At 38.5% G+C, this 15,554-nt stretch overlaps 1 protein-coding gene across 1 annotated transcript; it reads left to right on the top strand.

Moving 5' to 3' along the window:
- The first annotated feature begins 1,110 nt into the window (after positions 1-1,110).
- On the top strand, positions 1,111-15,486 carry ube2d2 (ubiquitin conjugating enzyme E2 D2). Its single transcript, XM_005811111.2, has 7 exons — positions 1,111-1,407; positions 3,057-3,120; positions 11,562-11,593; positions 11,732-11,809; positions 11,979-12,084; positions 12,683-12,776; positions 14,017-15,486. The coding sequence occupies exons 1-7, from the start codon at positions 1,384-1,386 to the stop codon at positions 14,060-14,062; spliced, it is 444 nt and encodes a 147-aa protein (XP_005811168.1). The 5' UTR covers positions 1,111-1,383; the 3' UTR covers positions 14,063-15,486.
- The last annotated feature ends 68 nt before the right edge of the window (positions 15,487-15,554 follow it).

The following is a 15,554-nucleotide window of genomic DNA, read 5'->3' on the forward strand; positions in this document are numbered from 1 at the left end:
AACGCTGTTTGGATCATTTTGGCTCCGCGTCCAAAGAACAGCAGCAGCAGCAGCAGCTCTCTGCTCAGGCGCACTGGATGCAGCAAAGCGTGCAAATCTGCGGAGCGGAGGGCTACCGAGCGGCAGCGCAATGACAGATGCGCAAAAAAAAAAAAAAAAAAAAAAACCCAAAACAAAACAAAAAAAGCACTGCTTCACTATCTGCTGGGGGACTTTCAAAATAAAACACAGAGATCTTCATGACCACTCAAGCACGGAATTAGCTAACGTTACAAAATTTTGTATGAAAATTAACCAAGCAGATGAATGAGGGTGGGGGGGGGGGGGGGGGGGGACCCTGTTTTTATGTATTGATTTGCTTACTTTTGCGATTAACACGATGCATTTATGTATTAACCAATAAATGCATAAATAAATGTACCCATCTCATTTATGCACTTTTTTCCCCAGCCCAAGCAATAAATCTAACCTCGGTTATCTACATATTGTTCATGTACGCTTAAATTTATTTGTAAGCGCTCGTGAACACGCAGAGTTCAATTAAATGTTTGACTGGCAGCAAAGCACAAGTTTTATTTATTTATTTACTTACTTATTTATTTGTTTATTTACTTGAGCAATTGAATATAAATGCAGTATTAAACATCCCATTCAATGTCACTCAATGAGGAACCAGACTACCGAGCTTCAAACTGCCGGTTTTGCTTTCGAAGTTTTGAAATTGGTGTTTGCAAATTATAACGTTGGGTTTGACAGCACTTTATTGGACTACATAGGCTCGAAATCGTTCTTACTGAATTGGAATCAGATTTAATTGAATCCCACGTCAATATTTCGTGTCACTTTTTCTGTAGGTCTTCCAGTGTCAAAGAAAACCCCAACAATCATTTGAGATTTATTCCAATTGTGTCTGTAAAAGTTGTAAAAGTTAGACTACTAAAATGGATAATCAACTTTAAGTTTTCATATTAGCTCATTTTAATTCGTGGTGTTAAAAAAATTAAATAGTGTACATTTTGTAAAAATAAATAAATAAGTTGATTTTTTTTTTTTTTAAAGCACCATAACAACAAACAAACGCGTTTACTGTGAAGAGAGTTGTCCGGAAGTGCTCTTCTTGTTGCAGCTCACAGGAGCGCAGGCAGGCCGCAGTGATTTGGTAGCCGCTGCAGTAGGAGGAAGGACCGCGGTTCTACTCCTTCTATCTTTCAGTTTCGCCTCAAAATATTCCTCGGCGGCTCCTTTTGGCAACACACGGTGACCGGTGTATGTAGAGACGGTGTTTTATGATTCCCTGAGCTGCAGTTTCCACCAACGGACGACGTGGTTCACCAAACGCCATTTTAATCGCACGTTTTCCCTGACAGAAGCGCTAGCACAACAATGGCTCTGAAAAGAATTCACAAGGTAAGGAAGTGAACGGCGAGGCCCTGGATTTTGCAGTTTTGTTGCGGATTGTGAACCGCGGCTGCTATTCAGACGCTTGTCCGACGAGTTTATTGTGCCGAGAGCCGTTTTAAACATTACGAAAAGCCCTTAAAGTTAGTTTCGTGTGCCGACGAGGGATCGGCGAAAGGCTGGTGACGGTAGTGATGGCAGCGGTCCGTCGTCTCTTAACTGGAGCCGCTTGAAATGGGCCAACTTGGCTGTTGACGGAGTAGCTCCTCCCGGTCCTTTTTTCCGTGGGGTCACGTTGTGTTTACATTTAATCTCGTTATGTCGGATATTAACGTTAACCTGAAGTTTAACACATCTCCGGGTGTCACGCTATTAAATACGGCGGCGTGCTAGCTGTTGGTGGTGGTCATCCCGGTGGTTGGCTAATTCGGGGAAGCTAAAACGTTCGCTTTATGCTAGCTAGCCGTATTTAACAATATTTTTTTGTAGTTATCCACACAAGAATGGCTTCTTCGGTTGAGACTGAACGTATATCCCGAGGAGCACTTGTATACAGCAGCCTAGCTGTCTGACAGATTTTTTTGAAAGGAAAAAAAAAATGCAGTAACTTGGTTTGACAGATACCTCTTATGTTAAGCAGCTAACGGCAAGGCTAACCATAGCTCAACAAAGACGCTGGTGCTTAGTAAATAACACAGCTGACCGTTTATTGGCGTCAAAATGTTTACGTCTTGCAATTATTTTTTCTTTACCGGTATATATTACTGTATCATCTCATAGGTAACGATTGGTGTAGCGCCAGCTAGCCTTGTGTACCCTTGTAGCTGCTCTCTTTATACAGACGGCACATTTTCAATTCTAATGAAGGCTAGTCGTGTTGTGTGCGTCTTTCACTTCGTTGTTCCTTGTACACTAAGGATGAGGTAGTCATAAAGAAGTATTTGATAGCTGGTTGTATAATGCTAATAATTTTTGACGTTGTGGAAACGGGCCCGTTTGCTTGTTGGTTTGCCTTTGATCGCATGTTGCTATGAAATAAAGAGCAGGACGTCGTTATTTTTAATTGTTCAGCTTTTTTTTTTTACTACTTCTCTAAGCTACACGTTTTATTGTGTTATTTTCTGTTGTAATTCAGTACTGCTAACACATGTTTAATGTAGCCGAGCAGCAAGCGGAGTCTGTCTTAACATGACATCCTTGTGCTACTGTTGAACCTCAACAGATAGCTCGTATGCTAAAGTAGCATTTTCCACTGTAATGTTGCGCCGTGCCACACATCGTTTATTACGACTATACGTGATCATAAAAAAATATGCTGTCATACTATTATGTTTTTTTTTAATTTTTTTTTAGGTTATTCAGTGCAGCCTCGATATCCGGAGAAATGACGTTACGTAATAGCTGTTACTGCGCTAATCAAAGCTTACTGCGCTATAGTAGACTCATGTTAAAGGGGATGAACAAGTTCTCGTTGCACTATTTATCGCAATCTGCAGTTTCAGAGTGGATACTTGAACTGGGGTACTTAAACAATTAAGTTCAAATTGATTATATTTCTATTTCAGTTTTATTTTACTATTCCTTAACCGAAACTCTGAAGCAGAATGTGACCAAAAAATGGTTTTGTTTGTTGGTTGTTGTTGTTTTGTTTGTCATAGGAGTTGAATGACTTGGCTCGGGACCCTCCAGCCCAGTGTTCTGCAGGACCAGTAGGAGATGACAGTAAGTTAAGACGTCAAAATCTGTACTGATTTAAAAAAAAAGTTATAATAATAATCTAACAATCATCATCGTCATCATAAAAAGGAATGACTGTGCATTCAGAGTTATGCACATCCTAAATTTTGTTGCGTAAGAACAGATGGGAATTGTTGGTGTGCTAACAGGTTTGGATGCATATTATGCTGTTGTACACAGTGTAGTATCTGTTCAAAGGAATCAAGCCTTAGAAAATAATGGACCTGATCAAAATGAGTTGGGTTTGGATTGAGATTCACGCTGTAAGATTGTGATTTTGTCCCGCAATATCAGTTATATTTTCTATAACGTTTATGCATAGTTCTTCTGAGACACAAGTAAGGAACAGAACCTGTTTTGACAGTCTGTTTAAAATGTTGAGCAAGCTTTTTATGTACTTATACTGTGCAATAGATTTCTTTACCTAATAAAGTATTTTAATTCTGCACCAGTAGTGAGTTGCATTGAGGTTAAAGCATTGTAGTAATGTAAATGGAGGGAAGTTTTCCTTTAAGATTTATCACCATGATTTTCCAAACTGACTTTCTGTCTTGCAAACACAAAGTCTCACAGCAGCTGACAACACACAGAAACGATTAGGTGAATTGGAGGATCAAATATTACCAATAAAAATAAAAAAAGTAACACATTTGGTCAGGTTTACTTTTTCCTTTGCTTAAAGTTGAGAGTTTATAAATTGCTTGATTTTTAATTATGGATACCATTCTTTTACACGATCCCCTTAATTGTTCAAGTTTATTTCTAAAAGTGCGACAATACCTATTAATGAACATTTACATGTAAATTCACGGGACTCTAGCCTTGGCTCATCACAATAACAAATTTTGCTGGGCGATTAATTGTGCCGGAAATTATTGCAATAAACGATAATGTTGTCGTTTTGAGACAATTTTCAACTAATATAATCAAAAAGTCATAATAATGCAAGTACGTCCTCTCAATGATTGATAGACTTTGATTTCCAAATAACATTTGACACTGGGACAGGAAGACATTTTAGGTATCCAAAATAAATAAAAACAAAACAATAAATTAAATGGATTATGAAGAAAAAGCATGTTAATAATAATGTGGCTCAGACGGGGAAAAAGGCAAATCTGCCAGTTAACACACGTGACAAAAAAAGAAATTGCAAACTAGCTTCTTTGTACTGTGTGCCAAATGTTTGCAGCATTCTTCAAAATGGCGCCATTTAAATAATATTAAAGGGCAGCGTCGCTTTATAGATTACACAAACAAGCACGCAAGTGGAAATTATCGCACTCATTTGAATTTATCATGCGAATAACTGATTTAATGTTTATTGTGACTGTATAGATGCTAAAACACATTATAAAAACAAGGATGAAAACCACTTTCCCCTAAAGGTGTTGTCAACCCACTTTAGCTTCAAACATACGATTACTGTATTGGTAACTATGAAAGGTACAACTTGTCCTGTAAGATGATGTAGACGCAGAAAATTCTACAAGCTTCTTAAAGCTGCCGGTAAAGCGGGTAACTTTTATTAAAAAAAACAACAAATGTTCCTCTAAGTCAGTGCTTCTCAATTCCGGTACTCAGGCCCCCCTACCCTGCATGTTTTAGGTGTTTCCCTGCTGCCACACACCTGGATTGAATCTATGAGTGATTAACAGGCTTCTGCAGTACTTGATGGCTGCAGAACAGGTACTGCAATCATTTGGATCAGCTGTTCTGAAATATGGGTACAGCTAAAACATGCAGAGCAGGGGGGCCTGAGGACTGGAATTGAGAAGCACTGCTCTAAGCGGAGAAATCTGGTCGAGACCCGAAGCTTTTAAGGAAGTCTGCAGACAGAAATGTCAACATTTACGATGACAAAAGGTGTTAAAACCCAGAATAACGACATAAGCTTTGTGTTCTCCTGGATTTTTTCTTGGCTTAATTTTTTTTCGCCAACATGTCCACATCCCCTTATTTATATTCTATTCCTATGACTCTCAAAGCAGGTTTTTATGTTTCCTTGCCACTCACTGATTAACAGAACATGGCAATAAAAATCTGTCCGAACACTCAGCTTAAACCTTCATAAACATAGCTAACCATACAATAATATAATTTGCCATCATTTAGCACCTTCTTATTTTCATCGTAATTTTGATTTGATTTAATTTGGCCAGTCATGCAAAAGTCATGATAGACCATTTTAAAGTAATCTTTTATAATTACTAATAATCTGCTGTAAAGAAATATTCCTACACAACTCCAGTAAATGGGTCACTCATATTTATTTTGTTTGGAACCTGGGATTCAATGTGTCATACTTCATCAGTCGACTGCCCCAAATGGTGTCCAGAACTTTATTTGATTGGATTATGAATCTGTGAGTTACGAACCAGACCTGGAGCTAGTTTATCTAGCGCCCAACTCTGTAATCTGGTGGTTCCAAGTCAACCTAAAAATAGAAACTAGCTGCAGGAATTTGTCCTACTCCCCTTTGAAGTCCATCTTAATGCGTTGTTACTTAATGTAAAGACTCACAACGAGGCCAAAATTAACTTCATTAACTTTGTTGATCACAACTTTGAAAGTAGGAACGCAGACTGAACATAAAGCTCAGGCCGTGTCCGTTGGAAAGGAAAATGAAAGTATCAGCGCTGAGTCCCGTGCATTGACCTAAATTCAGGAAGCATTTCTCTTTTTGTTGTGTAAACACATCCAGGAAATACCCAGACTGGTTTCTCAAAACAGCGACGTATTGTTCTCTTTTCTTTTCGCGCTATGGGACATTCATTTTAACCTTTCCGTCAATAAAGCTGGGATTTTGCTAATCTTGCTTCAAGTAATTTGTAGTAACTGCTTTCTTGAAGTTATATCTGTCCACCATTTTTTGTTTTTTGTTTTACTTCAGTTTAAAAGTCTGGGTGAGGTTCCAATAAATGAGAGAGCTCATCATACCACATGAGTGACATAACTGTGAATTATTCAGACTTTCGTTTACATTTGGCTCTGATTGGTTGTTTCTGATCGGGAGCGGTGCGTTTCTGCAGATGACGGCAGAATCACTGGAAAAAGCCAGAGGAACTTGGTTTTGTTATCATTTTCATAGATTATCTGTCTCTTATTATAGTGGCATGACATATATGCCGCAGTCTTAACAAATGTATATTAAATTTTCTTTTATAAAAGCTACCTACTGCAGCTTTAATACTGAAAACAATTGGTATGGGTTCAAACATTCAGTGCACAATGCAAAGCAGAAGGGAAGATAAAGTAATGTTGCGATAAAGTAATGTAACTCGCAGAATTAGAAATCAAAAAAACTATTTGGACAATTGATTCTTAACCTGTTGATCAGTCACCATGGAGATTTATTTAATTTAGACGTACACATACTTTATTATCACTCAACTGTACGTTTAAAAGGTACATATTGAAATCAATTTTGTTACAAGGCTCCAATAATAATAACAATAAAAGTAAATAATAATATTAATAAAAGAAAATATCACTATATATTTCCAAGATGTTTGGTTCAGAGTGTGTAATGTCGCATAACGATCTAGAGTCAATGCACAGCTTCAGTTATTACAACTGAAAACCAGCGATCAGCCTGTAACCTGGGAGTAGTGATGGACTCTGACCTGAACCTCCAGAGCCACATAAACACAGTTACAAAGTCGGCCTTCTATCACCTGAAGAACATTTCCAGGATTAAAGGACTAAAGTCTCAGCCAGATCTAGAGAAACTAATTCATGCGTTCATCTTCAGTTGCATTGATTATTGCAACAGCGTCTTCACAGGTCTGTCCAACAAATCAATCAAACAGCTGCAGCTGATCCAGAACGCTGCTACTGGCGTTCTCACTAAAACCAGGAAGATAGAGCACATAACACCAGTTTTAAAGTCCCTCCACTGGCTCCCTGTAGCTCAAAGAATAGACTTTAAAATACTGTTGTTAGTTTATAAATCACTGAACGGCTTAGCACCACAATACATTAAAGATCTGCTGTTGTTGTATCAACCTTCCAGAACCTCTCAGGTCTTCCGGTTCTGGTTCTGCTCTGCATTCCCAGAACCAAACGAGGAGAAGCAGCTTTCAGCATCTATGCACCACAAATTTGGAACAAACTTCCAGAAAACTGTAAAACAGCTGAAACACTGACTTCTTTTAAATCTCGACTAAAAACCCACCTGTTTAGGATTGTATTTGAAATGTAATCAGTTACAAATTTATTAATGTAACTTGACTTAATGATTGATTCTATGTTGCATTGTGATTCTGTGTTTGTAATGATGTAAAGCACTTTGAAATGTCTTGCTGCTGAAATGTGCTATACAAATAAAATTTGATTGATTGATTGATAAAATGGTGGCTTACACAGACTTAAAGAAGCGTTTTGCTGTTTTATACAATGTACTTTAAGCACCGTAAATACCAATAATGTCTATGAGCGCCAGCGATTTGATACAGCTGACTGTGACATGAATGCGAGAGCACTTGGTTAGCTTTAGCTTCAGCAGTTACCTTAGTTTCGCTCACGGTTAGCTTTTAACAAAACAGACATTTAGCATGTTTTAAGGACTATTTATAGGCCATTGAAAAGAGAGGGAAGGTTAACTCTGGTAAACGAAGTAAGCTCACGCATAATTATAATGACTCATCATAAAACACTAATAATACCACAGGCCTAATGAAGTGTTAAATCACTCAAAACTTTAACACTTCAACCGATACTTGAATATCAAAACCGATGTTCAAGTAGTTTTCTTAAGCTAGTTTATCTCTGCCCAGACACAACCTTTTACTTTTGTTTTATGAAAAGTTTTTAAGCACATTGACGTCGAACAGGATTCACCACATAAGTGACGCAATTGTAAATTATTCAGAATTATCCACAAAGCCGAAGCTTTTGTGGAAAACTTCGGCTGGGGAAACAACAGTGAGCAGTTAGCGGCTCGGCTAGTCGCTAACTGTTCGCTAGCGGCTAACTGGGAGTCTAGCCTTTAAGTCCAATAAATATGTCTCCTTCAAATCAGGAGCTGTCATGTAAGAGGTTGACTTCTGTCACAGAGCTTCTGTTAACATGACGTCAAATATTAGCAAAGTGGGTGAATGCAGTGCATTCTGGGATTTACAGTTTTTTTTAATACCAGACTCTTTCCTCCCTGTAGTTCAATCCGTCATTGCTGGAGTCACAATTTTAGATATTTTCCTACACTTTTGACACCAGGAGCTGAGATTACAGTAATGTTACTGAATTAAGGTTTTTCCTCGAAAGATGTTTTTAGTAAAAAATCAAACTACTAGTATATTATCAGGGTCTTACAATCCCATGTTTTTTTCTTGTATTGTTTTTTAGAATTTTATTTAAAACAACCAATGTATTGACGCAAAGAGAAACCAATTTGTCTGATACAAGCAGGGTTTCGGGTAGTTGCCTTTATGCCCCCAAACCATTCCACCTAATCACACAACGCCTCAAAGTTAGTCATTGTCTTAAGAGCTGCCTGTCTCGACACAATTGGCTTAAACAAAATAAAAAATCTCCATCTTACTTCCGTTGACAGTCTTTGCATATCGGAGCAGTGATTGACTCCTTAAGTATTTGGTTGGCGTTATTTCTGGCAGGTTCAGGTATTCGTATTACCAAAGCTGCTTTTGTAAAAGTCCCCTGATTTGCTGATAATCGGTTAATTAAGAGCTCAAAATAGCATCGTCTGGTTCTCAGCTGGCCTTTTAATTTTTAAAAGTGTGATACCGAACAATTTTCATCATCTAATGGAATTTATTTTCGACCTACCTCTCTGACTTTGGACTTGCCGTGTCTTTCACTGTAAACGTAACCGAATCAGGCCTCTCGGACCCGTACCGCAATACCTCATTTAAGCACGTATGGATTTGTGGATACTGTCCACTAAGCAACACAGACTTGAGCGGATTAAGCAACGCGTCAAAGAAGATATTTGATCTGGAGGATTTTCTTTTGTCGTGTAAAGTAAATGAGTCGAATCACTTTTAGTCCTCACTGAAAACCAGACCCGTTCATTTACATCCAAACTGAACCGTGAAAGGGCAGAGAGGCCGTATGCAAAGTGGCACACCGAGTCAAATGGCAGCATTTTCTCTAACGCCACACTACATCCTGCTCAAACATTTATACATTTATTTATTAGGACTTTGTGAGAATAGTAGATTCTTGAATGGATGTGTTAATATACTAGTCAATTGACGACCAATCATATTTGACTCTTATCTGTAATGTTTAGGTCAAATACTGAAGACTTTCACAAAATGGCGCTGTTTTTTATCTATAATTTATTTTGGTATGGTGACCGCCAGAAAAAGTGGTTTAATTCATAAACGGGGAATTATCTTTTTGTTCTCTGTTGGATTAGAAACTACTGGCTTAATGCAAGAATATTTTTATTTTGGTATATTTGTGTGATGGTCAACGTTTGCTCTAATGAGCTTACATGAGGTATATTCCATAGTAATAATAATAAATTTTAAAACAATAAAAAAAAATGGAAATGTCAGTTCAGACAAAACGGAAACCTCCAGAAACGCCAGTAATTTAAAGCAATAAGGGATCAATAATTCCATCGTTTTAGCTTTACAGGACACATAATGTAAAGTTTTTGTGTTGTTGACTGAATTATAATCATAAGAACAAGCTAGATCAGCCCACTGATTTATGCAAATCCACAGAGTTTGACATACACACACACTGTGCTGTACCTGTAAAGCTGCAGCAGACGCTACCTGGGTGAGCTGATGGTTATCATGACTAAAACACCTGGGACCGACTCCCACGCCGTTGTTTCATGTTTGAGAGTTGAGACTTGTTCAGGTATTATGCCTCACCAATTCCTAGAGCTTGAAAGCTTCTTGTTTTCAACTCGGTCCTTTGTGCTAAATATTTACCATAGTATTATTATTATTATTAAAAACACTGTACTCGTGTGGAAGTGCATATATGGTCTTTCCTTGCTGTAAAGATAGTTTACCTGTTAAAAGAAAAAGTGCACAATGTGTTTATCTGGCAACACTAGCTGTGTTTCTATTGACCTTATAGCGAAAATTGGAATTACGAGAACACATATGCTTAATAAAAACACGGCAATTTTTAAAAAATTGCTGCTTTTGTGGTTTTTCCGCTCTATTGATATTGGTGTGTTTCAAAAGAATGTTACTACTGTCGGAAATGATGAAGAAGACGACAGGAAGTGGTGGTTGGAACATGGCGCGCAATGTTTTTTTTGATGACTTATTGTGTGAGCAAACTTATTTACAAGTTACTTTAACTCGTCTTATTTAGAAAAGTTGTGAAATTATACTTTTTATTTCTGACATTAGCAGAATATCCGCAGTTTTGTGCACATTTTTAATGGAAACACAGCGATAGTTGCTTAAGTTGTTTATTTTCTAAAGACTAAAACAAGAGGGGGAAAAATACTGATATAGCTAATAATTTTGAATCTATCTAATTTTCTAATATTGTTTGTCAAAGTTTATATACCTAACCTTTATCTGACTTGTACTGTCCTCAACTTTGAGACGTAGCAAAATCTGTGGGCATTTAGAGACTGAAAACGGAGAGAGTTTGTAGTTTCGATTCGAAAAACAAAATATGATTTTTCAGCATTGTATCCGCTGATCAGCGATCAAGATGAGATTAACCGTCTCTGATGTCTATTTGGTTTGTTTTAGCACCGCTACTTCTACTGCTTACTTTTGCCCAATTCAACGAAATTTCAACGAAAGTGTTTTGTGAGCGTTTCATTCCAGTGCAATAACAAGTCACTATGTCGCAAGCATGATTTGTCAATCACTTCATGCTAGTAAATAACAACTAAATCATGAACCCAACAACTCAAAACTTAAAAAATATAACTCTCTTGGGGAATGTTTTAGTTTGTTTTATTGATTGTGTGTGGATTTGAAGCGAGTTTTGGGTTTCTTTAAGACGCTAATGCCTCACCATGAGAAACATCAGCCTTAACACTGTTGCCATCTGTGTGTCATTTCCTGCCATCCGACATCAAATAAACCACCGTACAACCTACAAAAGACTGTTTTTTTTGTTTTGTTTTTTTTTCTTGCGATGCAAAATTTTTGTGGGTTTTTGTTGTTTTTCAGATTGACACATCTTCGCAGGCAGAACGGTGCTTGGACACTTTTTTTTTTTTTTTACATATTTGTCACACTCTTTTGCACATCATAACACCTTTAGCAGGAGTACTTTTTAAAATCTACTTGTCTTGTGTATATATATATATATATATATATATATATATATATATATATATATATATATATATATAAACCAAAGCAGTATTTGGAGTGAGTTCCAGGCTTCCTGTTGAACAAACATGCGACCTTATTCATTCTAACATTATATTCTTTGCGTTTCATAACCAACTTCTGTTTTTGTTGCAGTGTTTCACTGGCAAGCCACAATAATGGGACCTGTAAGTATTCACTTGCTCGCCTCTGACTGTTTTGCTTGAATGTTCCTTATTAAGTTTTGCATGAGCTCTACGTAGAACGTCAACTTTGGCAGACATTTTTTGCTACTCTTTCAACCAGAATGTGTCTTTCTGCTTTAGAATGACAGTCCTTACCAGAGCGGGGTTTTCTTCTTGACCATCCACTTCCCCACAGACTACCCCTTCAAACCGCCAAAGGTAACTAGGACGTAGACGCAGAGACGTGTGCGTAAAGAAGCCGCGTGACTGAAGTGACCTTACGTTGTGCAGACTTCCTCAAAAACAAACACAACCAAAAATACGACGGCATAGTTTCCCGCGCTGCTTGTTGCATACCCTCCTCACGGCGCCGTTTCTCTGCTTCCAGGTTGCGTTTACCACAAGAATCTACCACCCAAATATCAACAGCAACGGCAGCATCTGTCTTGACATTCTGCGATCACAGTGGTCTCCAGCTCTCACCATCTCCAAAGGTGAGCTGCTCTCTGCAAGCTGACGACGTAAAGCAGCCGTTTCCTTTCAGTTTTAGTATTTTTTTCCATTGAAATTACTTCCTATGTGCTGTACTGTCCTCTTGCTGAGCTCCTCTTTTAAATGGCAGATTTTTGCATGATTTGTTTGATTTTATATCCTGTCACAGTAAGCAACACATGAGCTAATCACATGATAAAGTAAAACAAGCTCGGTAATCTCCATTTGCATGATTTGTTGTTTTTCCCTTTTCGCTCTCTTTCTACTAAAAACTGGATAACAAAAGTCTTCAGTCTGAATGAGCTCCCCCGCCGCCCTTTCTTTTCCTTTCTTATTTTGAAGGGCACTTTTGTTGACCTTTGGGATTTCATAATTCATTTTAGTGTTTCTGTTGTTTGTTTTGGATATCTAAAATGTCTTCCAGTTCCAGTATTAAATGTTCATTGGAATTTAAAGTTCGTTAATCTTTTGCATTATGCCATTGTCATTATATTACTAGAAAATAGTGTCAAAACAACAATATTATCGTTTATGACAGTAACTTCTGCTAATGGCGTCAAAAGTGAAACGATCGTATTGTTTTCCTGCGTTTCATTTCAGTTCTCCTGTCTATCTGCTCCCTGCTGTGCGACCCGAACCCGGACGACCCCTTAGTACCTGAGATCGCCCGCATCTACAAGACTGACAGGGAAAAGTACGCTGTCGTCTCTCTTTTTTTCTCTTTTGTCTTTTCTTCGTTTTCCCGGGATCCATTTTGTTTCAGTTTTCATGCATCTGTGACGATCAGCAGTGCAGATGGATAGATGACAGGCCCGTGTAGCTGTGCTAGGAGCGTTTCACACTGAGGACACCATTGGCTCACAGTTGGGTTTGGGCTAAAAGTGTTTGTCTATTTAGCTTTAGTGTTAATTCTCAAGAGCATAGCCAGTTCTAGAAAATACCAACAACAAAAAAAAATCAAGGAAGCTGTCGAACAAATGAAACCATCCCTGACCGAAAAAAGCATATATACATTTAGCATGAAGATAGTTTTTCATGCTCGTTTACTAGATCTAGTCAACCATCCGTGCGTTTATTACCGAGATGCCCGGATCAGAATTTTTCTAGCAAAATGTCCATTTCTGGTTTTGTAAATCTTTGACCTGCCACAACCAGTTTCAATCAAATTTAATTTATCTTTAAGAAGGTCAAAGAACAGGACTCAAAATATTTAACCTAGGTTACGTTCACACAGGCAAATGTTTTTTTTTTTTCCATCTTTCCTCATATCGGACTTCTTCCCTTCAGTCTCAACGACCCAATTCTGATCCTTTCACTCCCCCAGAAAAAACCCACTCTGTGCCACTTACAAATTCGAATGCGTTTGCGATTTTTTTCAACAGTCTGAACGGTCACGTTGCATTTCGTCCGACTTTTACGTCTTTGACGCGAGACGTGCGTCATAATTCTGCACTAGAAGAAGCCAGACGCTCTAAATCAGGACGCAAGCAATGGCTGCAAATTATGATTATGAACTTATGAAGAAGTCTGTCACTGAAGCTCATCATGTCACAATCCTACCACTCTCAGCTCTGACTGCACATCCGAACAGAAGCTCCTGTCGACGCTCCACATTTTGCTTTCGTGTTATGATTTTGTGATGCAACATTATGACTTTATTCTCGTACGACTTAATTCTTGTGATTTTATTATTCTCCTTTTGTTAGCGTGGCCCTAACACTCCGGCGTACAATCAAACCTAAATGTGTTCAGATTATTTAGATGCTTCAACTTCCCTATTATTTGACGTGTGAACCACTTGGCAGCTGCTACCAAGTCGTAGCTATTTTCTGCTTTCTTTTTTCTTTTTTTTAGAATGCAGGAAAGTTTAAACATGAACAATACAAAACTAACCTTGTTTTGTTTGTTTTTCTTTCTCTCTTTTCTGTCCACAGGTACAACAAAATAGCCCGGGAATGGACACAAAAGTATGCAATGTAGTGCTGGGGGGTAGAAACATGGCCAACCACCTCTACGACGTAAGGTTAGGGGGAGATTCAGATGTAAAGAGAGAGAAAAGACAAAAAACGACAAAAAAACAAACAAATACTAAAAAAAACCCATACAAAACAAATGAGAAGTTTAAAAACAAGATCTTGTTGGTTTCCATTGGAGTGCTTTCTTTGAGCCATGCCCCTCCTTCACCACAGCACCTGTAAAACTCCCTCTGTACCCCCCCCATCCCACTCCCTCTCTGTTTGACTTTCCCCCCTCCATCCTGCCCCCCAGCTCATCTGCCCATCCTCCAGTGTACACTGTCAACTTTGAAATAGAAAATGTCTCCTCTTGACCGTACTCTTTCCATCCCCATGTTTTTTTTTTTTTTTTTGGATCCCATCGCTCCACTTTCTCGTTTGATTCCATTTCGACATCCAAGCAGGCTGGGCTGTCGCCCCCCCCCCCCCCAAAAAAAAACTCTGCCTCCTCCACCATATATAGCCCTTATTCCTGCATGCCTGCACCCTCCTTTTCCCCCATTTTTACTAAAGCATTCCTCTTTAGAAACTGCAAAACTTTGAGGGGATCTTTGTGTTTTTGTTTTTTTCCCCCCCTTTTTTTGTTTTTTTTAAGGGGGTGGGGTGAGAAGGGTTTGGGAAAAAAAATAAAAGGGGGACTTTCTCATTTTGTTGAAATTTCCATCTGCGAAGGCGTCGATTCAAGACAGCAATTTTCGCACGCGAGTCGAAGGGCACTCTGTATTTTATAAAATAAAAAAAATATGAAAAACTGCGCAAGTCATTGCAGGCTGTGTGTAACGGAGAGAGAGAGAAAACAAAGAAAAAGAAAAAAAAAAAAACTCATGGCCTACTTTGCTCTTCTGTTGGATTCTATGAAAGGACTTGAATTTATTCACACACCTCATTCTCCTCATTCTCCCCTGACCTCCTCTCCCCTTTCCACGCTCTCCACCCAGGTGAAAACCCCATCATACACACGGGCACACACACATTGCACGCACAGCTTGTAACCCTACCCCCACCTCACCCCTCTGTCTTCACCTTTTCTTTTTTTTTCCCCCTTTACTCTCAAAGTGGAGATTCTGGACCAGCTATTTAAGCATTTTCTATGTTTTATTTTTATTATTATTATTATTTTTTCTTTCTCTGCCCCATGTTTCTTTTAGGTTGCTTCTTTCCCTCTTATTATTATTATTTTATTTTATTTTTTTGTTCTATTTACCCTCCTGCCCTCTTTTACCTTTTTGCTATTGTCAAATTTAGCGGCTAACATCTGAAATGGCTACGGGACTGGCTTGGGCTCTGGGTGCGAGGAGAACCCACTCTTCTTGCACAAAACCTCTGTATATTGAATTACCTGAGAGGCTCGTTGAGCTTTGTGTGTTGATTAAACTGTGTAATAAAAACCTCCGACTCCTGTGTTGACTCGTCGTCAGGCTCGTTTGAAAAGACGTCCAGGCGGCGGCGCTCGGCGT

Source organism: Xiphophorus maculatus, chromosome 23, assembly GCF_002775205.1.
Source record: "Xiphophorus maculatus strain JP 163 A chromosome 23, X_maculatus-5.0-male, whole genome shotgun sequence".
Classification (NCBI taxonomy): Eukaryota; Metazoa; Chordata; class Actinopteri; order Cyprinodontiformes; family Poeciliidae; genus Xiphophorus; species Xiphophorus maculatus.

What these genes read in the sequence shown, in the direction of transcription:
- ube2d2 (XM_005811111.2), top strand. Translation starts at nt 1,384, where the DNA reads ATGGCTCTGAAAAGAATTCACAAG. An exon ending in AGGACCAGTAGGAGATGACA is followed by an intron (nt 3,121 to 11,561) that starts GTAAGTTAAGAC and finishes TTTTTGTTGCAG; the next exon opens with TGTTTCACTGGCAAGCCACA. An exon ending in TACAAGACTGACAGGGAAAA is followed by an intron (nt 12,777 to 14,016) that starts GTACGCTGTCGT and finishes TTCTGTCCACAG; the next exon opens with GTACAACAAAATAGCCCGGG.